Raw genomic sequence first — 21510 nt, 5'->3', positions numbered from 1 at the left:
ATAATAATGAACTCAAACACTGAAAAATCTTGATCATACAAGATTTTCTATGGAAAATTGTGTTAAGCAAGGTGGATGAATTTTATTATTTATCATAAACATTTATTAACATAAATAGTATTTTAGAAGCATTTCAGCAAGGTCATATATTTGCTTTTATTAAAAAATTACCCAAATTATTCTTATATGTAATTAAAATTCTTAATTTCTCTAATTAAATGCTTACAAAGCACAGCCTTTCCTCAACACTGTAGCTACTGGATCTTTTAAAATCTTATTCTCATTGTAAAGCAACTAATTATCAATGTTTTGGTCCCTGATTTAGGTACATAAAGTGCCTTTCTAAGTAATTTAGCTGAATTATAGACTATATTCCCAATTCTTACAACTCTGCTCTTCAACTCTGAAATTAATTTTTTTTAACATTGTTTATTATATTATGATGAATCCCAGGAATACACAAAATATTTCAGCAACGGTCTCATCACAGCTGGATACAGTAACACTAATATACTCTCCTTACTGCTATTAAAGAACTTCTGGTTTATTTAATGTGCATAAATCACATAAACCTCCATTAAATATGCTTCTGTAAGTATTTGTAAGAACTTCAAGTAAATTGCAAGCATTTGTCCATTCTACTAGAAGTTGCTTGTTACTGGGATCTTATTGACCTGATTTCGATTTGATGTGTAAGCTCTTTTAAACACAATACAGGATCTGTCATTATCACATGTGAGTAAATGTTGCAAACTTGGTAATACAGATGACCAGGAATTAAAGATAATTTATTGTAATGTATGTATCATACATTTATTAATACAATAATTTAGATTAGAAAAGACCTTTAAGATCATCAGTCTCAGCTGTTAACCCAACACTGCCAAGTCTACCACTAAACCATGTCCCTGAGTGGCACATCTACAGATCTGAAACGGGAATGCCCTTTTGGTGTCACAGGTTATAGAAAACCCAGGTTACTGGAATGGTTAGAGAAGGCAGTATATTAGCAGAAAAAAGAAAGGCTCAATCTGATATAATCATTACAGAACACATGCAATTCCTTTTCTTAATGTTCACAGAAAAAATTTCCTCCTGTACTTCCAACTTCATATTAATATTCCTCTGCTTTCTAATCTCTGCAAATTAATGTAGTGACCATTTATAATAGGCCTTAATACATCTTACCTCAGATTAATCAAAATTAATTCCAAAACTATACTGGCAACAAAGGACAACAGGTCAGTTCTCTGCACAAGGAAACAAAACACCTCAGGACATTGAAAAGCACTTGTACAAAACTTCCTTATAAAAAATGCCCAGAAGAACAGGAGAGGAGTGTGTGTGGCAAGAAAGTGCCCACATGGCATAAAAAACAAGAAAGCAGATTGAGAAAAGTAAACCTTTTTTTTCCCCATATGCAATATATTTTAAATAGTTCTGAACAATTGTACAGCCTGTACTGGTACACAGCACAGGTAATGGAACACAAATCAGTGTAACAAAGAAAAAAAAAGAGTCACCTAACCCTAACAACACAGTACCAGCTTTCAACTCAGCAGACTAATAATTACAAACTTCTTAAGCGCTATCAAATTCCCAAACCTTCTCTGCGTGCTCTTACACAAAATGATGAAGCAGCACTTATCTCTCCAGCCACCCATTTAGAATGCAACACTGCTGCAAGATTAACCCCCATTCATTCAGTAAGCTAACATATTAAACAGCCAGGCCTCACAGGAAACACACAGCTTCTCTCAGGTTTGTTGTAATTTATTTCCGAGTTATTCTCAAGCAATGTTACAAAACATTTTAATGTCTTGATAAGAAAATAAAATTTAAATAAAAATACATTCAACAATACATCATCATAACATTAAAACTTTTACAATCCTAACAGAACTAATTACTGAATAACATCACTTTTCTAGACTAATCAAAATGAATGCAACTTTTATTATTAATCATTCTACTTGTACCTAATTAAATTCTAGAACATCTACTGTACTTTAAAACATTACAAAATGAACAGTCAAATCTTAATGGTCACAAATATTCAATGGCCTTCTGGCTTTTTTTCTCAATATTCCAGTACCAAAGCAAAAAAAAAAGTGCATATTATAAAACCCCAACATTGCATGAGTATGATACTCAATTTTTCATAAATTTTGACTTTTTTTCAAAAATTTTAACTTTGATAACAAAAGAAAATGGCTCCAAGTAAGAGAGTTTGCTATGGGGTTAATTCATATACAACAAAACCTAATTCTGACACTCAACTACATTCAACTTTGTTTAATGGCAGTTTTTGATTAATAACAATTAATCTTTACCTTGGCAAAACACATTTATTTGCATTGCTGTATTCTTCCTCAGTTTTAACTGTTGGCAAATAAAAGTCCCATTGAACACATCAAATGTGTAAAATGGAAAAGGCAAAACCAGCTGAGGTGATTAAATGATTGTGATGATGCAGATCCTAGTACTGAATCCCAGATATTCTAAAATATCTTGGTATTAAACTGAAGTCATTTTAACAAGTCACTTTAACATTTTAACAATTACATTCATTCCAAAGAAATTTCAATCCTGTCTTGCCACCTTGCTTTGATTATAGAAAGCCTTCTTACAGTACAATAAATGTGTGGTAATTTCAACACCTTACTGTTTCAAGCATTGTGGATTTCTATTCCAAGTTACATTCTTAATTAATTTGGACAAATTGTGATTGGAAAAACAAAACAAAACAAAAACTAAAAAAACACCCCACAAAACAAAAGACCCCACAGAAGATGCTTTAAAAATAAAAGTACCACATACAACTTTTATTAAAAATAATACTCCAAGGAGTACCATTGTATTTAATACTGATGAAGCAAAGTTGCCACAGTAATACCTTTGCTTCTTCCTGGTTATATACATATACTTTTTCTCAGCAGAAAACTAACTTCTTAGTCAAAGTGAGCAAAAATTAATCTTACTGAAGTCAGGAATGCCAGTTTAAAATTGTGTTAAGTGGCAAATATGAATTCATGTAACTAAAGATACAAAAATATTCACTGAAGCATTGTGTAACGACAAAACAATGTTGATCATTCAACTGATCATAACAAGCAGATACTACAAAGTATCTAAAAATAATCTGGGATAGTCCAGATATCTAAAGTGCTTTAAGTGATTATAATAGAGATTATTTATTAGATTTGTAGTCAAAAGTTGAGCTGGACGTAGTTATTACTTTTTATAAAACCAAGGAACTAAATCATACATGGGATGATGTTAATTGATCAGTACTTAACCATAATCTCTTCACACTTAAATTTTTCTATCCGTAGGCAAACCTATTTAACAAGAATGTTACTACCCTGCATTTCTTTTTTAGATAAAGGAAAAATATGTACCTTAAAAAATGCTAAAGAAAACAGATAGTGGTGTAATGTCACTCCATGTATTACTCACTCCAAATGTAAACAAGAGGTACAACGTAAGTTCCCTGATTTCTTCTTTAGTACTGAATAACACAACTAACACTGGTATCTGCTGTCCAGATTATTTGCAGCATACTGCATGGTTCTGTAGAATTTCAACTGTAGATAAATCAAGTCCTGACAACACCTAATACAAGGAAAAAATAAGTTAAATGTATCGAGTGTGAAGCTTCAGATCTTTTCCACATCGTAAGATCTTGGGATTTCTATTTTGAGATCCTTATCAGCAGGGCAGGCACTCATGGTAAACTCAGGCAAGTTTGCAGTGTATGTATTGAGATGTAATCCAACCAACAAATGCAGCGTGGATTTTCTTCCATGAAAAAGCTTATTTGTTTAAAAGTTCTTTCCAATAAGACAACAACGGCAAAACAACATTTAGATTTATTCACATCTGTTATCTCAAGAACCTGGAACTTCAAGTTCTTCAGCAAAATGAGAATAAATCTTAAAGATCGGATTTCCAAGAAGGTATTTTTCTATTAAATATTAAATAGATTGTCAACACAACTAGCGTTTATGTTCATTCTTAAATATTTTGCAAAAATGCTTATAATGAATTAAAAAAGAAAACAAACAAAAAACCAAAACACTCTAGAACACTTCCAGTTTTTTTCATCCAAGTGGGCCAGTTTGTTTTGGTTAGGAAACCTTTCCAACAATCGGATTTTCTCTGCAAAAAACCAAAACATTACATGTAAATACCTTTAAGATTAACATCTGCTTTCTAGTTCTCATCATGCAACTTTAATTTATCAAGCAAAAAAACCATTTCTACCATTAATTGTGAAATTTAGTGATTTGCAAAAACCTCATTTACTTTCACATGGGACTTCTAAATCACAGTCAATTGTTTTGAACAGCTTGGGTCAAACACTAATCTAAGCAAACCAAATCAGGGTTTGAGAGTTTTTCTTTTTTTCCTGGTCAATCAATCCTTATTGATGCATAGAAGAAATCTAAAAACTTGCTAAGTGGTGTTCCAGAGGTATAAGTCAGTATTGAAGAGAATGAAAGAATGTACTCTGGAATAACAATGTACTCCAAAGAACAGTTTTTTTACCTTCACTAAGAAATAGTATTTGTCATTGAGTATGGCAAGTGAAATACAAACAGTAAACATGCTACTTGAAAGATACGTTTCTGCAATAATATTTTGACAGTTTCATATAATTTGATACCTCAATTATTTGAAAAAGAATATTAGAAGGCAGGTGCACTGTTATGGATAAATTTTGTGTGCACTTCAAATGTTAAGTTGCAAGGAAACAAGAGTCACTGCACCCACTTATAGGAATCTCAACAGGAACAGATGAATCTACACCAGAAGAACTCAGATTTTCAACAAATGGTAAAAAGCTGCACTACTACAAATGATGTACCTTATTTTCTCCATGTCTGTGTTGTCTAACTCTACGTTTACCTTCACTACCTCTACCCAAACAAGTCTGTTCTCACCCCATGATTTATTTTTTTCAAAATACACGTTTATCAATATCAAAGTTACATAAGATACTTACTCACTACCATATTTGGCACTAGATGATCTCTTCTTCTGGTATTTTTCATGTGATTCATTCAGCTTTTCTACTGTATCTATTATCTGCTGAAGTGTATGAAAAGTGGCTACAGAATCTTCTATGGTGAAGTTAGAATAATCATCTGGTTCTTTCCGAGGACCTTGATAGACTGCTATACTTCCACAAGCCTCTACAAAAGACCACAATCATCCCATTTAGAATTTCAACAATTAAAAAACAAATCTAACTCCCATGCAAATGCTAACTCCAACATTCTGAAATGTAAAGTTACTTTGGCTTATACATAAATTGGATTAAGATGAAAGCAGGAGGCAGTATCAATTAAACATATTTACAATTCTATAGCTTATTTTCTGCTAGCTGTTTTCGGCATCTTAAGCATCCAGCTCTCTCCTCTTCACATTAAGGTAAGTTCAGTGCTTTCTTACAGCAAAACCATGTCTAATATAATAATCACATAGTCTGGAAGGGGACAACAAAGGCAAAACAGCATCACCTACAGTTGCAGTTTAAACTATTAAAAATATTACACATGGAAATTCAAGTATAACAATGCCTGATATCTATTGTAAAGAAATGACTGAAGAGTATCAGACATCAAGGCACTTAGAAGATAAAAATGCAATCTCTTTCTCTACTTTCTATTATTTTTGGGTGAATAATTAAATTCAGTTAATTGTTCAAAATCATATTCTTGGCCTAGAAAATTAGAACTGAGTATCAGTGTAAGTCTTCTTAATTGTCATCTGAATACCTTCCAACTTCTGTAGTTTAGACCAGTTGACAGTGAAAAGTGAGTAAATTCTTTCTGTCTCTCTGTCGCCATCAATCTCAATTTGAGTATCAGCAGGAACATCTCTAAAAGGTGAACAAAGACAGGTAATCAATATCAGTAATTTTTGAAAGAAAGCAGAAATGGATTCTTTTTCATTATACATAGCCTTTTAATATGTTTATCACTCATTGACAGTTTCACAAAACTTAGTATGTAGCCTATATAACTGACCCAGTTAAGGATAAATTTATTTTTAAAATAAATCACTGCATTTCTTTGTTTTCAGAAATCAACAGCTTCTAAAAAGACATTAAAGCATTTTAAGATGTTATTAATTTTTCTGATATATCCACAAAACCCAAATGATTTGTCAGAATCTACATCCAAGATTATTTAGCTGACTTTCTTAGGGCACTCCTTTAAAATATGTGAAGTCCAAATAAAAAAGTGGTTGTATAAAACAAGAAAAAGTCATTAACGAGAGAAGACTTCCAGGTTGAACTTTCTGCAGAAAGTATTTTAATTATTTCATACAGATGATCCAGACGTGTCATATTTCTGCATTCAACCTGGCATCTGAATTAAATCTATTATTCTGCATGAAGAGATCTCAGCCACTGGATATTTGTGATTTTCATGATGAGCAGGTTACCTACACAGGGCGGCACACAAAGTAATAAGAGCAATCCAGTACTTTGTGCCTTATCTCTGTGGCAGGTCTCTGTGGCAGCCCTTGCTGAATTAGATGGGGAAAGGCTTGCTTCCCTGCTTTCAGGCTGCAGTGACTCCCGCAGCCCCTGGAGCCCTGGCCGGTTCCTGAGGCAGGACTTACGCGGTGCAGCGAGCGCAGCCCTCCGTGCTCTCCGCGGTGGCCTTGCAGCAGAGCCAGCTCCCGTTCAGGAAAGCAGAGGGGTGGTAAAAGCTCAGCCTCTTCTGGTTGCACCTCGTTACCCTGCAAAGAGCTTCTATCCACTCACTGGCTTCTACACAGTTATTTGCTTGGATATAGAGTGGCTTTTCTCCATGAAGTACCTGAAACATCTGTAGAAGAAAGACGTTATTCTGCTGAGTAAAAAAATCCAGTTATTGAGCAACTTCAAATATGTCAAAATAGATTTCAGTGCTCAGGCAATTCCACAAACTGTAATTTAAAGACAGAAAGAGACAAGGGAGAACAGCAGACTTTTCACCTCTTTCAACTACACAGAGGAGAAAAGCCCCACCAGAACAGCTCCCTGTGCTCTCATCTAAGAAAACAGGATGCATCTTCTGTCCTCTTCATCCACATATCTTTAAGTGTGGCCCCACATTTCACATTATGCTTCAGCAACAGAAGATTCCTGGAAGTCTCTCCTTTAGCCATCACTGGCTTTAGTGACAGCTGCTCTTTTATCACTGCCTCAGATGTTTGGACTGACGTAAGAACAGAAAAAAAACTATGTGTTTCAGGGCCAGAATGAGGCTGTGAGCACAGACAACTGTCTCAGCTGATGAAGGGATTGTAGGAAGTTCTCACCAAAAGGAATAAATACAAGTTTGGTAACATGCTTTGTAATAAGGCTGTGTAGCTTTAACCTTCATTCCAGAAATCTGGCAAGGGGATCACAGTTTGTTATTCCTGATCCATAAAAGAATTTTTGCTGAAGTGTTTAGTAATGGGGCTTCATTAACTCTGTAAACTAATTACAATCTTTTAATTTAAAGAACATATCAAGAATTACATATAAACTATCTTTTGACCCACATTTTTCTTGTTGAAGGAGCTCTCATCAAGTTTCTCCACTGCAAGGATGTTTTTGATTGGAATAGTGAAAATTGGTTCTTTATCTGTAAAAAATTGTAAACAGAGGAGTGAAGCAATCTTTAAGAACTGTTTTATAATCTCAGGGCACTGACATTGCAGTTCATATTCTAAAAATATGCATTTTTATTATTGAAAAAATAGGCATGGATCAGACAGAAGCCTCAAGTAATCAAGGCAAAAGTAACTGAAATAAATCATACGTATTTTAGGAAAAGAGAAAAATTATGCCCTTTTAAAAGCACAGAAAGGCTACAAACACTTAGACAATATTGAAAAATAAAAATAATTGTAAAATAAGCTTTATTTACCTTGCTGTTTGTGGTATGTGAATTCTCTACTTGTTAGACAGAACCATCGCTTCTTGAAATTCTTTTTACCAATACGAGTCCTTCCCTGAGCTCTTTTGTACATTTCTCTGTAAAGACAGAATCAAATGAAATGCACCCATTAGTCTTCAAAACCATTTCTTGACATAAGACATTATTGTTCATAATGTAAAAATCTACTTTGTTGTACATTAAAAAAAAACTACTACTTGTTCACAACAGATCCTCAAGATTACCTCCCAATATGGTGATTGCATGCAGGATTCCAAAACAGGAAAAGAGTTTGAAAAACACACAGTCCAGACCAATGCTTGTAGCAGTAAATTTGGAGGGGATACGTAACTTGTTCAGATTTAGAATTCCAAATTTTCACAAAAGGGAATAAGGTGTATCTAACTACAAGATCCTCTCTTTCCTGCCACTTTCTCCATGTAATTGTACTTGGTCTTATATGGATCAGAAAGTGAATATCAATAAAATTACACTGGACATGGCTCAACAGCAAGGGCAGACAAACTGCATTTAGTACACTTTAAGTGCACACACTGCTAACTCTTTCTTTTTTTCTGAATAACAGCTATCAATTTATTTCTATAACCAAGTGTTGATCTAGTACAATTTCCTCCTTCATTTCTATTCAGTATCTTAATAAGAAACATGTTTCTTCCTTGTTGGAAATTTGGATGCCAGTTTGATCTTTTCTTCTTATAAACCTGCTTCTCAAGTAAATTAAAATACTTTTTCCCTATGAATGTTGTTCAAATCATCACCTATTCTCAATCAACATCAAGCAAAAGACAGTTGATTCTTTAGGAAGAGTGACTTTCACCTCAATCAGCATTCTGTCACTAAATGTTAAATATTTCAATTACAGGGCAGTTTTCTACCTGACTTTAAAGGTAGAACATTTAGTTGGCCAGGCTTATATAGAAGGTAGGATAATTCTAAGTTAATAACATTGTTTTAAAATACACTTTAACAATCCTCAGAGCATATACTGAACTATGACAGTAATGCAGTCTTCAATATGTTTTCAGCTGCTTTTAATTATTTTTTAAAGTATTTAGAAGATGAGTTATGAAAGTTTGCAGCTGTACTTTTAAAATGATTTTCTACATACTAAGAATTGTCTAAATTACAAATATAGTAATTTCTATAGTATATCAGACATTTTAATAAGCATTAATCTTAATCTGCCATTAATGAAAAAAGACTGAAATCAATTCTGTTATGGACAATAAAAATTCAAGATGTATTCACCCTTCTTTTAGATGTACTGGCTCGCTCACACCACTGGGCTCTTTACTCTCAGTAGAGGAAACATCATCCAGGAACTTAAGGAAAAAAACACAGGGAATAGAAATATACAATATTCAGAAACACAAAAACCTCAAAAGCTATCAGTTTCTCCTTGAGCAGAACAGTTATTTTATGCAACAGATGAAAACATATGGCAGGGTCTTGGAACAGTGTAACAAGGGATGGCCAGAGGTCACACAAACTTTCTTTAATGAATTCCTAAACAGCAGACCCAATAACAATCTCTTTCAATAAATGTACACTTTACTTTTTAAACTAAATTAGCTTAGGTTCACTATGTACAACTCTTGTGTATAGTTTTGCTATGTTATTTTTCGGTTTGGGTTTTTTTTATGTCTGAAACAGACCACAACTTTTCTTTTTCTCTCTAGTAGAAAACTGAACACTAACTCAACATTTTAATAATGAAGATTAATCAGCTACACCAACAACCAAAAAAAGTACAGTTGAAAGGTACCTTTTTAACAGATTCAGTAAATTTTTCTTCTTGAAATGTTTTGAAAAACTCACACATAAATGTCTCCTTGAAACTTGACTGAAAGGAAAAGTATATTGACATAAATAAACTTTCATATGAACTTTCAATAAGCAGAATGTTTGAAATGAAAGAATTTTAACAGCCTTACAAGTTTGCTTTTGGTCAAACTTCCCCAGCTCCCCAGAGTCTGGATGGCTTTTGATATAAGAGTTAAAGTTCTAGAAGTCTGTGCATCCTAAAACAATGAAACAAAATTCAGAAGTCATTTGTTTTCACAGTTCCGCATAGAACTGATTAAAAAATTAAAATGTCAAGAAAGATATATTACACAATGCAGTAAATCTGGTACATCTTCATTCCTTTTCTTTGCCCCAAAAGAAAAAAAGAAAAAGTATGAAATTACCTAGTTTATTAGCTACTGCATAGTGTTTAATATTTTAGTCATTATCACTAGAATTTAATATTAGTACTGGGGAAATATTTTTACCCATAAAACACTGGAAATCCTCAAATCCTGTAATCATTACTACACATCTAAACAAACCTCTGAACAATAAACAAAATGAACTGCTGCAGGGCAAATGGGCCAAATGTACACAAAAAAAGTGAAATTTAAAACTTTGTCTTTAATGCTTTTACTTGATTTGTCTGCTACCGCACCAATTGCATTTTAATGCTGCAGAATTATAAACACTGCCTCCAAAAGTGGCCTTGCTTCCCTTTTACATGTTTAATGCTCAAGTGTTAAAATTCTGTAATTTTTTTTACTCTAAAAACTGGATAATGTCAAAACAATGAATTTTAGTAAGTGTATCTTTTGAAGGCACAACACACCTAAGTAAATAAAATAAGGTAACAATGATAACCTCTGGAGAAGCAGATTTCATACCTTTTCTGTATTTAATGTGAAAAATAATACAGGTTTTTAATCGTAATATTCCTGTCTTTGAAATTGTTTTGTACTGTAGCTACTTGCAAATGAAAATAGAAAATTTGTCAACCCATTGCAATTAGTGGAGCCCTGGATAAATACACAAACCAGTTACTGGATAATGCCACAACCTCTGCTTAAGACCCACATGGTAATACATGTCTGGATGTTTAACTTCCTTGGTGTAAGGAACCAAGGCAGTTTGGGCCTATACCTTAAAGGACCCTCAGTCATGTTGCTATTTCACCCTAGAAGCACATTCCCAAAAAAAGCACAGCATCTTTAATATTGAAAGCTAATTTGAGAACACACCCCATAAAGACTGAAATATCTGATGCTTAAAGAATTGCAAATATCTTATTTTTTGGAAACTGAACATAGAGACATTTAGTCATCTTATTTCCCAGTTACTGAAAGCAACTCATGCCTTCCCAAACCAACAGATCTGACAGAATGAATAAAACAGAACAAAGCTTCACAAGACTTACTGGATGGTGAGGTCGTAAATGAAAAGTATGAGGTGAGACTACGGCTACAGCAAAGAAACGAAGAAACACAAAGCTGCTCACTGCAGAATACTGTACATGAGGGTCATCTGCAGAGAAAAACCATGAAATGTAACATGCACTGAACTTAACAGGAAATCATGAAGACAGTTAACATAAAAATCCATAAGAAGATAACATAAGAGGAGATGTTCATATTTTAAAATAGAATAGAAAAATCAATGAAGTGCATGAAATGAGAAAGGTGGTCATGGTAAGAAGTGTTCTCCTTATAGTGGAGTGTTTACTGCTTATTTGTCTGAAAAGGAGTTCTATTCCCGAACTGGCTTATCAGCTCCACTGGGAGAAGCAAATGAGATGACTGCAAGCATTTATGTAAACAGTTGATTAGGTCTGGCTGCATGCTGCACCCAGAGATAAAACACTGCAAGCAGCTGCCTCTAAACTCTGGGGCTATTGCATTTATTCACCTGGAAAGCTACTCACTGATAATTCAAATACATTAATGCTGCATGACAAATACAGTCAACACATAGGAACAAATACAATTGCAATTCTGAGTTGCATCACAAGCCCACAATGCTGTTATATAATTCTGATTATGTAAATGAGAATTTTCTCATTAAATATTCTGGGTATATTTACTTTTATACTGGGAAATATAGTGAGATCACATTCTTACTCTAATGACCATTACAATCTGATCTGGTAAGTCAGCTTTTCTGAAAGGACTGTCTAAACCAGAGCAATTTATGGCTCAGTTTCAGTAATAAACATGAATCAGTGAGATGTTCCACATTATGAGGAGCATATTCTTCACCTGTAGCTTATTACAGAACATTTCAGATTTTAATTGACTGAAGTATGAGTATTTCAGACTCACTACATTACTCCAATATTAAAAGCATTCTGAAAGAATAAAGCTATTCTAATACAGATCACATTTACAAACCCATCAAATAATTTTTATTATCCACCCTCCTCAAAACTACCCATAACTAGTTTAGCTGTAGCAGTACTAAAGCTAACTTCATAGAAAATATGAATGTGCTGGTCATCGCTAACAGAATGACAGTTCACGTAAAGATGCTAAAAATGCTAAATTGATTTTCAAGTTCACATCTTGCTTCTTTAAAAGCAATAAACAGAATATATCTTAAAGATTTTAAGTATCTTTCAAATAAATAGCTTCCTGTATTGTTTGTGCTTTTCTTTCTATTAAGTTGTACTTTTTTTGCTGACTCCTCATTTGCAGGTGTCCTGCAGTTTCTGACTTGCTATATTTTTGTATCAGAAAACAAAAAATGTCTCTTGACTGACCACAAAGTTTCACTATAACTTACAGCCTGACAGAAAACCAAATGCCTGTCAAAGTTCAGGGCACAGCTTTGAACAAGACAAGAATTTTAACAATCCCCATAAGGTATCTGCAGAAGTTTTCAGTCTGAACACCGCTTTCAGAAGGTTTTAGAGAACACTTACTTGGAAATCTTTTGGCAGCCAGATGCCTCAAAGAATAAAAAACATCACACATTAGTGTAGGACAACTGATACTTGACCGCACTATTTCACGGAACACTTTGTCCACGTAATAGCGGAGGTTTTCCTGCAATTATGAAAAAAGATATTTTTTCAGACCATGAACATTCATATTTTTCCTTTTCTTTTCCCTGGGCACAAACATAAGACTGTCTGACTATTCAATACTGAATTCTAGTACAGTGCATATTTTAAAAGCCTCATGTTTATATGGCATTTCTACTGTTAAAAGGTAGTTTAATGATATTTACTTAAAGTATCTAAACACTGTCTAACAACCTAAACTACCTATCAATTCCTGGTTTTGTCATATGATAACATAGAAGGAACACTTCCCATGTATATCAAGTGAACGTTAACTTTATTGCAGCAACTATTGCCTTAAACATCAGCATACTCTGGTAAGAGGGAAGCAGCCAGCAAAACCTCAATGAAAAATGCTACAGCAGTTCTAATTAGGTACATCATCTAGATGCTGAGTACAGGACATCAGGAATCAAAACACCAAAAAAGCTGATAAGAATGACATCTTTAGTTTCTTCTCTCCGTCTCATTTTCCACTGGACTTTTCCATTGCTGTCTTCATAAATAAGAGTAAGAAAATACAGCTTTTTCTTTCTTTACTCTGTAAACAGTTATATTGCTACTATGAGTTACTAATTTTCCATTATAAAGAGCTGCTTTTAATAATGCTTCTTTCAGATTTTGAGACCAGTTGGAAAACTCACCATATTAATTTCCACATTATCCCCCTCTTTTAATTTGATGGGATCTATTTCACAGGGTTTAGGAGACTCACATATCTGAAACAAACAAAACTATAGGAGTTCAATTTTCAGACAAAGTATGGAAATGCACCCATTAAAAAACAGATTCTTATATTTAGGAATAAAATTCTAAATGGGTCCTAACCATCTTTAACAATATGCAATGATCATCCTCATTTTTGTTTGTGCATTTTCAAATGGACTGATTACATAAAGCATTGCATGGGCAAATTCTGCAATGTGTTAGAGGCTGCAACCACTTTCATTAACTGTTTATTTTGAAGCATCTGGAACATAAATAACAAAACACAGTTCCTCCCACTAAACTTAAGCAATTATTGCTCAATTAATTTTTCCTCTAGGATTCCCCTACATGAGTGATTCCTATCACACAGCTGAAACAAGAATGACTAGCCAACAGAGAAGGATACCACAGAGGGGCTGAGTTTCCCCAAAGAAGTTTCAGTAGGGTAACATACCTCATCAATAACAGGTTTCAGAGTAACCTTTAGGTAGTGCTTCCCCACTATTTTCATCATTTCATCTACACACCGAGTTGCTAATGAGTTGCCTCTGAAGATTGTGTTTGCTTCTCTGTAAGAAAATAAATTATTTTGTTTGAACAGGGAAACAACAAGTTGAGTTACAAAATTCAATTTATACTCTATCTTGCTATTAAATAATTATTTTTAAAAGTATTTGTAATACAGTTTAATCAGGAATTCCAGAACACATATACCAAGCTTCTAATGGAACCCAGTAACAAAAGGAGTATGAACAAGTACATTATTACAGCAATTACCAAACCCAGGAATATAAATAAAACCATAAGAAAAAGCCTATGAAATTTTCTACAATTAAAAGTTATAGTGCAGTGTGGAGCATGAGAAAGAACAACTGGAGAAAATTCCAAAATAATGAAAATTGTATCTCAGCAATATACAATCCCTCCTTCAGTAGTCATGGTGAAAATATCTGGAGCTACAGCACACTGCTACACTACACCACTAAACCCAGACACTTAAAGCAAAACATAATTTAATCCAATGTTATATTTTTATTCATTATAGCTGTTGAAGAAAACTGACAGCCAGCTGTGCAAAGTGTATCTTTCTAATCTGAGAGATTTAGTTTAAACTGCCTTTGTTACAGTTCAATTACAATGGAATGTGTGTATTAAAATGCAGTTTAGAAAATGATTTTCTATGAGTCACCTCCTTCTACACAGTTACACCGTCTCACATTATTGAAATCAAGACTAAGTGCCTTGAAATGAACTGTCCTGTGGTAACAAAATCCCTCCCACACCTCCACTGGACATGACCTGGCAGTGCAATGGTTACTACTAATATCTGCTTTATTTCTCTCCTGACCAGAGAGCTGCAAATTCACAGACCATATGCTGCTACTTGGAAAAACTCCTGTGCTTCCAGCTTGCAAAGCATGCAGGCCACATTCTTAATTACATGGTATCTTTGCAGAAAAAGAGCAGCCCTCATTTAAGACACATGTTAAAGGAAACAGGGTAAGATTTTCAACAATTTAAAGATGTTCCATCTGAGTTTCTAAGTTTTGATCTAACGCACAGAAAAATTTGAAGAGTGGCCAAATAAAGACATGTGCAATAAAAACTATGCACTCTAAGAAATACTATGTACTCTATGTACAAAGTTATACCAAACTGCCCAGCACCCTTAACACTGACTCCCAGCTTCAAAGTGATTTTAATGAACGCTTTTAAAAATGAACATTAAAACATTAATACATTTAGTCAGTTTTACATGAAAGAAAGAAACCAAAGGGTTTACTTATCAGTGCTGTATCATGAAGGCTGTGAAACTCCAAGATTAATTTTAGAAAGCATGCCATCAATAAACATGAAATACATACTGGGTGTCCTTCAGATCCAGTTCTGCCACTGCTGCAACAAAGGGAACCAGCTTATGGTGGTGCAGTAAGAGCCGTACCAGAGGCAGCACAGCATCATACTTGTCTCGACACACTTCACTCAGAATGTAGGCAGCAGATGCAGAAATAGGCTGTGAGAAAGCAGAATATGAAATCTGAGTAAAGTAGTTAAATGTTCTTTGTGTATTTGAAAAATTACAGATCAAATCTAATGAAACTATGGACAGTTTGTTAACAGAAAATTTCAATATTTTCTGTGTAACATGGCAATTAAACTTCCATTAATTTAAATTGAGCTTCCATTACAGAGTTACTTAAATTATATCTACTCTATAAATACATTTAAGAACGGAATTCAGTAGCTACTCATCCTACTCATTCTCCCTAAAGGGGTTACACTATGGCTTTGTCACAAACCCAAGTTAGAGGCAGAAAGCAACTGTTTTACTATAATGTCGTGTATCTTTAAAGGACTGTGTCTTTATAAAACTACAGTACTACAACTTTATTTTAAAGTTCTCACCCATCTAAAGTGTTAGTTGCCACTGTACAGTTGGAATTTCAATACAAAACCTAAATTATTTCAGTAGAACAGACCACTGCTGACTACTGCTACCTATATACTCAGCTATTCCTGAATTCCAGCAAAGCAGTATTTGAATATGGGTCAGCAAATACTTTAGTCACATCTGCCTCCTTTATCCTTCTTCTCCTCTGCCAGTACTTCACTAACATGAAAAGCTGTAAAAGACCTAAGAATATAAAGTCTGGTTACTACGATTTGATTCCTGTCCCAGTGTTATGCAAACACTCTACCACACTTCCCTCTTTCTCACCAGGTCCTGGTGAGAAATCCAGTCATGCTGATTAACATCCTGGGGAAGGCAGAAACAATTCAGAAGTAGAATTTGAAATAAATTCTGAAGCAGATGTTTTTTGTTAATTATCTGCCCTTCAGTGCCAATAATGAATCAGTGTCCCTGGAAAGCCTCTAAATCCAAGAAGCCAATAGAGGTCAATGGAAAAATACAATATTGAAAAGAGCAACCAATAACAAGAAAGTATTTTATCTACTTCGGGTACATAGCACAGGTTATTTTTCTATCTCCAAGGGTTCTTCTAAAATAAGAAGAAAATCCTGGTACTTTGGAACAGAAGTAAGAGCTCTAGAAGCTGTTCATTTGGGTGTGACTAAAGTAATTACCACAAAGAAACAAAACCAATTATCTAGATACGAGTAATTCATATTGTCTCACAACTGCATAATCTATCTTTAGTTTTCACTTCAATGAAATTTTCAACAAAAATACCTGAACATCTGAAGATTTTAGTAGCAAGTTCCTTAGAGAAGTATAGTACTCAGATGGAAGTACACAGTCTTCAGTGTAACAGATATTTAATCTAAGTGATCCCAAATCATCAGTTTTAGAAGACTTGTTTCCATTTTCTCTTGGCTGAAGTAAGTACCTGTAAGCAACAGGACAATTATAAAAAATACTAGATACCTATTTCATTCATTTGACTAATTCCATAATAAAGCAAAGTATCACATTTAACTATTCCAGTATACATGCATTGTATCTGAAAACTGGCAAAAAACTCATAAAAAAACATCCCTGAAACACAAAAGTAAAAACACGAGCAACATTTAATTAATCTGTAACACATAACGGAATTTATATTTATTTTTTTCACATCTTTGCAAACAGTAGAATAGGATCTACTTTTTGTAGGTTAACAGGGAATAGCAGGAATACTCTGAGATTACACTGGGCCATCTCATTTTACATCTAGGTTATACTTAGTGTGTTGGACACTGCAGGTGAAACAGGTAATGTGAAGAATTTAAATTGTCTTGTCTGACACCAAAAAAAGCACATAATATTAACAGGCTCCACTCTTGAGAAACAAGATATAGGGAAAAGGCAGATTTTTTTCTACTCTTAATACAAAATACATTGAACAATTCATTGGCTGCAGTTTCACTGCATTCCAATAGGAGGTGCAGCCCTGCAAAAAAAGTTAACAACTTTTAAGTGGTGTCACAGTAGTTTTAACACTCACCCCAAGAAACTGAAACCCCATCTCCAAATATTCTTTTACAATCATGTATATTTGGACCTCTACAAGCAGGAGATCAGACTTTTCTTCATAATCAGATGCAGTGCCCATGAAGGCATGCTAGCATAAAATAAAACTGATTTACCAGGAGAACCTCTCCTTAAACCTCTCCTTAACAGCATTACTCTTAGGCTTATTTTCCAGATATTTAGTAGTACATATAATTTCTCTGCTGTACTTCAGCTGCATTCGAAACCATATTACACAAATTACCAATAGTATTAAAGATTTGTTATTTTTAATCACAGAACTATTTTTGATAAGCAGATCATACTTGGATATGAGGATGTTTAATGCAAGGTGTGCCTACAAAGCATATTAGCAGACACACTCAAGAGAATTAGACATGAGCTAGGGTTCAAAAAGCTACACAGAGAGCACACTGCTGATGAGCCCATGCTGATACAATCTTTCTCTCTGCAGGCTGTTAACAAATGCCTGTTTTTATGTTAATATGGTCCTACAGCTGTTGATGAGACACTGGCAGAACAAGCCCGTGCAAAAAACCATAAACTCCAAAACAAACACCTACAGGATCACATTCAAGCACCAGAAGTCTGAATTCAACATCCAAGACACTTGGAGCCCGAGGTGGGTACATGGAGCAGAGCCATAATGGTTCCTGGCCAAGACCTTTGTTACATTTAGTTCCTATTTACACATGTCCTTCCCATGTGTTTTCTGTGTGGATATGAAAGCACTTACTCCATGTTTTTCTCTGTACTGAAAGGTTAACTAAAAGTAGAGTATTTTTCACACTTGGAGGCATTCAAATCCCTTTTTCAGCACTCATCCCTTCCTGCTGCTAAGCATTTGGGACAGTAAAGGAGCTAGAGATGGGCTCCTGCTTCCAAAAACATCAGAAAGGAGGGTGCTGAGATGTCCCATGCAGAAGTGTTTCTTTCCTGAACTCCCTTCATACTTAGCCTTCCAGCTCCTGTGCCTGCTCCCCTGATATGATGTTGGGTTGGTTCTAGAGGATACTTCCAGAGTCTCCCCAAAGAAGAAAAAAAAAGCCATACTAAATGATCAAATAAACTCTTCATTCTGTAAGTCTGACTTAGGAATTTAATTACAAGTGATGCAATTCTGAGAAGCGCCAGGTTTTCTGGGTAGGCTGAAGAGCACTCAGAGATCACTGAAATCCAGCAAAAGACAGTTACAGTCCATCTTGCCTTCGCTCTCCACACTTCCCCTTCAAACACCACTATTCTGTGACTATGTGCAGACATGGGGAAGAGCAGAGCTAAATGTATCTGCTGACAAGGTATTAATTTATTGAGCAGGGAAACTCTAGAAACATGTTTCCCCTAGATTAGAACAGGAAGACACAGTTTAATGAATAGGCAGAATAAAACATATCCTTTGCCAAAAACAACCGTGCAAGACAAGCAAATTCACTTCCGAATCACCATTTCTCACCATGCTTGAAAGGAATCATTTCTTAACACCTTCACAGGAACTTTAATTTCTCCTAGAAAGACGTCTTGTACCAGATTCCCATTATTCCATAGGTCAACCCTGAAAACAGGAACACTGCTTAATTTTCTTTTCTCCCAGAGAGAAATAAGCAAGTTTACAGTAACTGCCTTACAGCACTAATCCACATGCATGCAGGCAGCAAATGTTAGAAATCTCACTCCATTCTAAATAAATCAAGAAGACTCAAACAAGTGTCTTATTAATCCATAAAGAACAGATAAAGAAACAAACAGTGAAAGTTAAGACTTGCAGATTTCGCATCAGTAAATAAAAGTGATACTGGCACAACGTATGGATTCTGTGTAGTCTCCACCCCCAAAACTGTGCACATTTCTTCTCAGGTAATTCAAGTGAACTTTTTCACCAGTATCTTTAAATATCTACCTAACTGCTAGAACCTGGGACACTGCAATGCCACACCAACACATGCGCTTGTTTCTTCAAGCAGCAGCTCGTACAACCTCAAACGGGATCCGGCTCCAGACATGCACCCTGGGTTTGTTCTATTACTTCTTACCTCTCTGACATTTCTGACAGACAGCAGTTGTTAAGAACAAAAAAAAAAAAACAAAAACAAAAACAAAAGACAACTAGATTTGTTGGGGCATGACTATTTTTCTAAATATATTTGCATCTACAACGAAATATACAGTTCTAATTAATGAAGCTAATAGTTAAAAACACACCTACCAAGTTAGTTCTATAATGGCTATTTGGATTAACTGCTAAATTTTTCTTCTGATGCCTCTTAGGAAACATATGCTGGCCTTGAAGACTTTTTGTCATTCAGCAAATTTGGTGCATGTATGTGCAGGAGCACAAGAAAAAAAAACAACTGAGTACAGGGTTCTCTGCAGTTCTAACTACACTGCATAAATACAGAAAGACCTGCTCTAAGGGTAAAGTAGTAGAAAAGGAAAACATACTTTGAGTATTTGCATTTGCAAGGAAAGATGAAAGAATGTCCCTCTAAAAAGCAAAGTGAAATTGTAAGAATCTCATAAAAGAGGCTTTCTCCTCTTTTTTTATGAAACCAGCCAACTATATTTGAAACCATAGACTAGGATCAGGTATACTGTTATCTTCAGTACAAATTCTATTACCAATATTCTGCCCAAAATAATATAATTTGATAGAAGGTACTTGTAGGCACAGGAAGTAAGTTTAGGCTGCTAGATACACTCAACCACTACTTACTTTAAAAAAACCCCTCATCTTCAGTAAGAAATACAAGTAAAAAAAAAAAGAAAAATTTGCTATGTCATCTTTTCTACAAGTCTGATCAGTAATTCTATGGAGCTACACTAAGATAAAACAGGTATTTATCATCTGGATGATAAAATATTATGATTTATTAATGATTCTATGTAATCACTTTCTAATCTACATAACTTACCTGACTTCTAGTTTCTCAATATCTTCTTCTTCCACCTGAAACTGGGACTTTTTGGTGTAACTGCTGGACCTGGTTACCTGCAAGTAAATTCCTCCTATTAACACATTTTTTGTATTATGGATATCAAAAATCAAAGAAAGCCCACCCTGCTCTCTAGCATAAATAAATAGCTACTGTTCCTTATACAAAGGAAAAAGGTCAGTTGACCAAACAAAATGCCTTTTTCCAGAAAGCAGGAGAAAAATGGGTCAAGAAGGGTTCATGGTGAAACCTACTGAAGGCTGATAAATGAGGGAATTACAGTATAGATCTATTAGAAAAAACAACAAGTAGTACAACACGAAACTGGCAACAATTTATTTTGTTTAAGTATAAGCGCTATGAACGCATTGAAGTAATTTCTGAAATGTTTAAAGAAACAACAAATAGGAAGCCCACTCTTCTTTCCCTAGTTACAGCACAATTGACACCTCTCATCTACACTTTTCTCATTTCTTGATGGACTGCCTTCTCAATTTAACTCCAATAAATCATAAGTCAAAAAGTTACCAGAGTGGTTTGGATCACATTTTTATCCTAACTTCCTAAGAAATCCCACTCAGTATTCTTAAACAGGTCAACTGAGACACACACATGCATTGAAACTGTGCATAGGTATGAAACAATGTCTCACTCGAGTCCCAGCAGGATTTATAAAAAACCAGTAAATTATAATACATTTGAGGCACATGCAATAGTTGTACTCCTTCCAACTCTCAATACAGCATGCTTTAACACTGACACAAATCAGACGAAAATTTAAACTCATAGTTTCTTTATTGTCAGATAACTCATGCAGAATTGAAATCAACTAAATAACAACAAAGTTAAGTTTTTTAAATTAAATAATTTTTTGGGGTATAATCACTATATTAATTTAGTAAATAAACAAGTTGTTTGGGTTTTTTAGGTCAAGCTTGAAAATATTTAAATAGAAGTCCATGGGATACGTTAAAGTTATTTCAGAATTCTAGATGGCAACAGGCGATATATAAAGTGATTCAAGATAGGGAATTACCTACATATATGTGCTTGTGAGAAAGTAATTTCTCACAGAGCAATTGGAGGGGAATGCTACAGTCAGACAGA

General features: G+C 34.5%; 1 protein-coding gene across 5 annotated transcripts in view; it reads right to left on the bottom strand.

The window, feature by feature from the left end:
* Positions 1–1752: 1752 nt before the first annotated feature.
* Positions 1753–21510, bottom strand: part of RASA2 (RAS p21 protein activator 2) — a 45522-nt gene continuing 25764 nt past the window's right edge. For 2 of the 5 annotated variants that reach the window (XM_085587725.1, XM_085587723.1), the window contains exons 8-24: positions 20383–20459; positions 18927–19025; positions 16694–16850; positions 15366–15514; positions 13955–14069; positions 13437–13526; positions 12652–12775; positions 11152–11258; positions 9881–9967; positions 9712–9789; positions 9195–9268; positions 7917–8023; positions 7549–7631; positions 6637–6845; positions 5784–5887; positions 5009–5198; positions 1753–4161 (exon numbers count right to left, since the gene is read on the bottom strand). In XM_085587725.1, the coding sequence (XP_085443851.1) occupies positions 4131–4161; positions 5009–5198; positions 5784–5887; positions 6637–6845; positions 7549–7631; positions 7917–8023; positions 9195–9268; positions 9712–9789; positions 9881–9967; positions 11152–11258; positions 12652–12775; positions 13437–13526; positions 13955–14069; positions 15366–15514; positions 16694–16850; positions 18927–19025; positions 20383–20459 (1881 nt within the window). In that variant the 3' untranslated portion in view covers positions 1753–4130. The remainder of the gene's footprint in view (positions 4162–5008; positions 5199–5783; positions 5888–6636; positions 6846–7548; positions 7632–7916; positions 8024–9194; positions 9269–9711; positions 9790–9880; positions 9968–11151; positions 11259–12651; positions 12776–13436; positions 13527–13954; positions 14070–15365; positions 15515–16693; positions 16851–18926; positions 19026–20382; positions 20460–21510) is intronic. The other 3 variants (XM_021536952.3, XM_085587722.1, XM_085587724.1) reach the window with 3 other exon arrangements.

Source organism: Lonchura striata, chromosome 9 (assembly GCF_050655825.1).
Source record: "Lonchura striata isolate lonStrDom1 chromosome 9, ASM5065582v1, whole genome shotgun sequence".
Taxonomy (NCBI): Eukaryota; Metazoa; Chordata; class Aves; order Passeriformes; family Estrildidae; genus Lonchura; species Lonchura striata.
The sequence above is the reverse complement of the archived record's forward strand: the minus strand, read 5'-3'. Positions and strand labels throughout refer to the sequence as shown.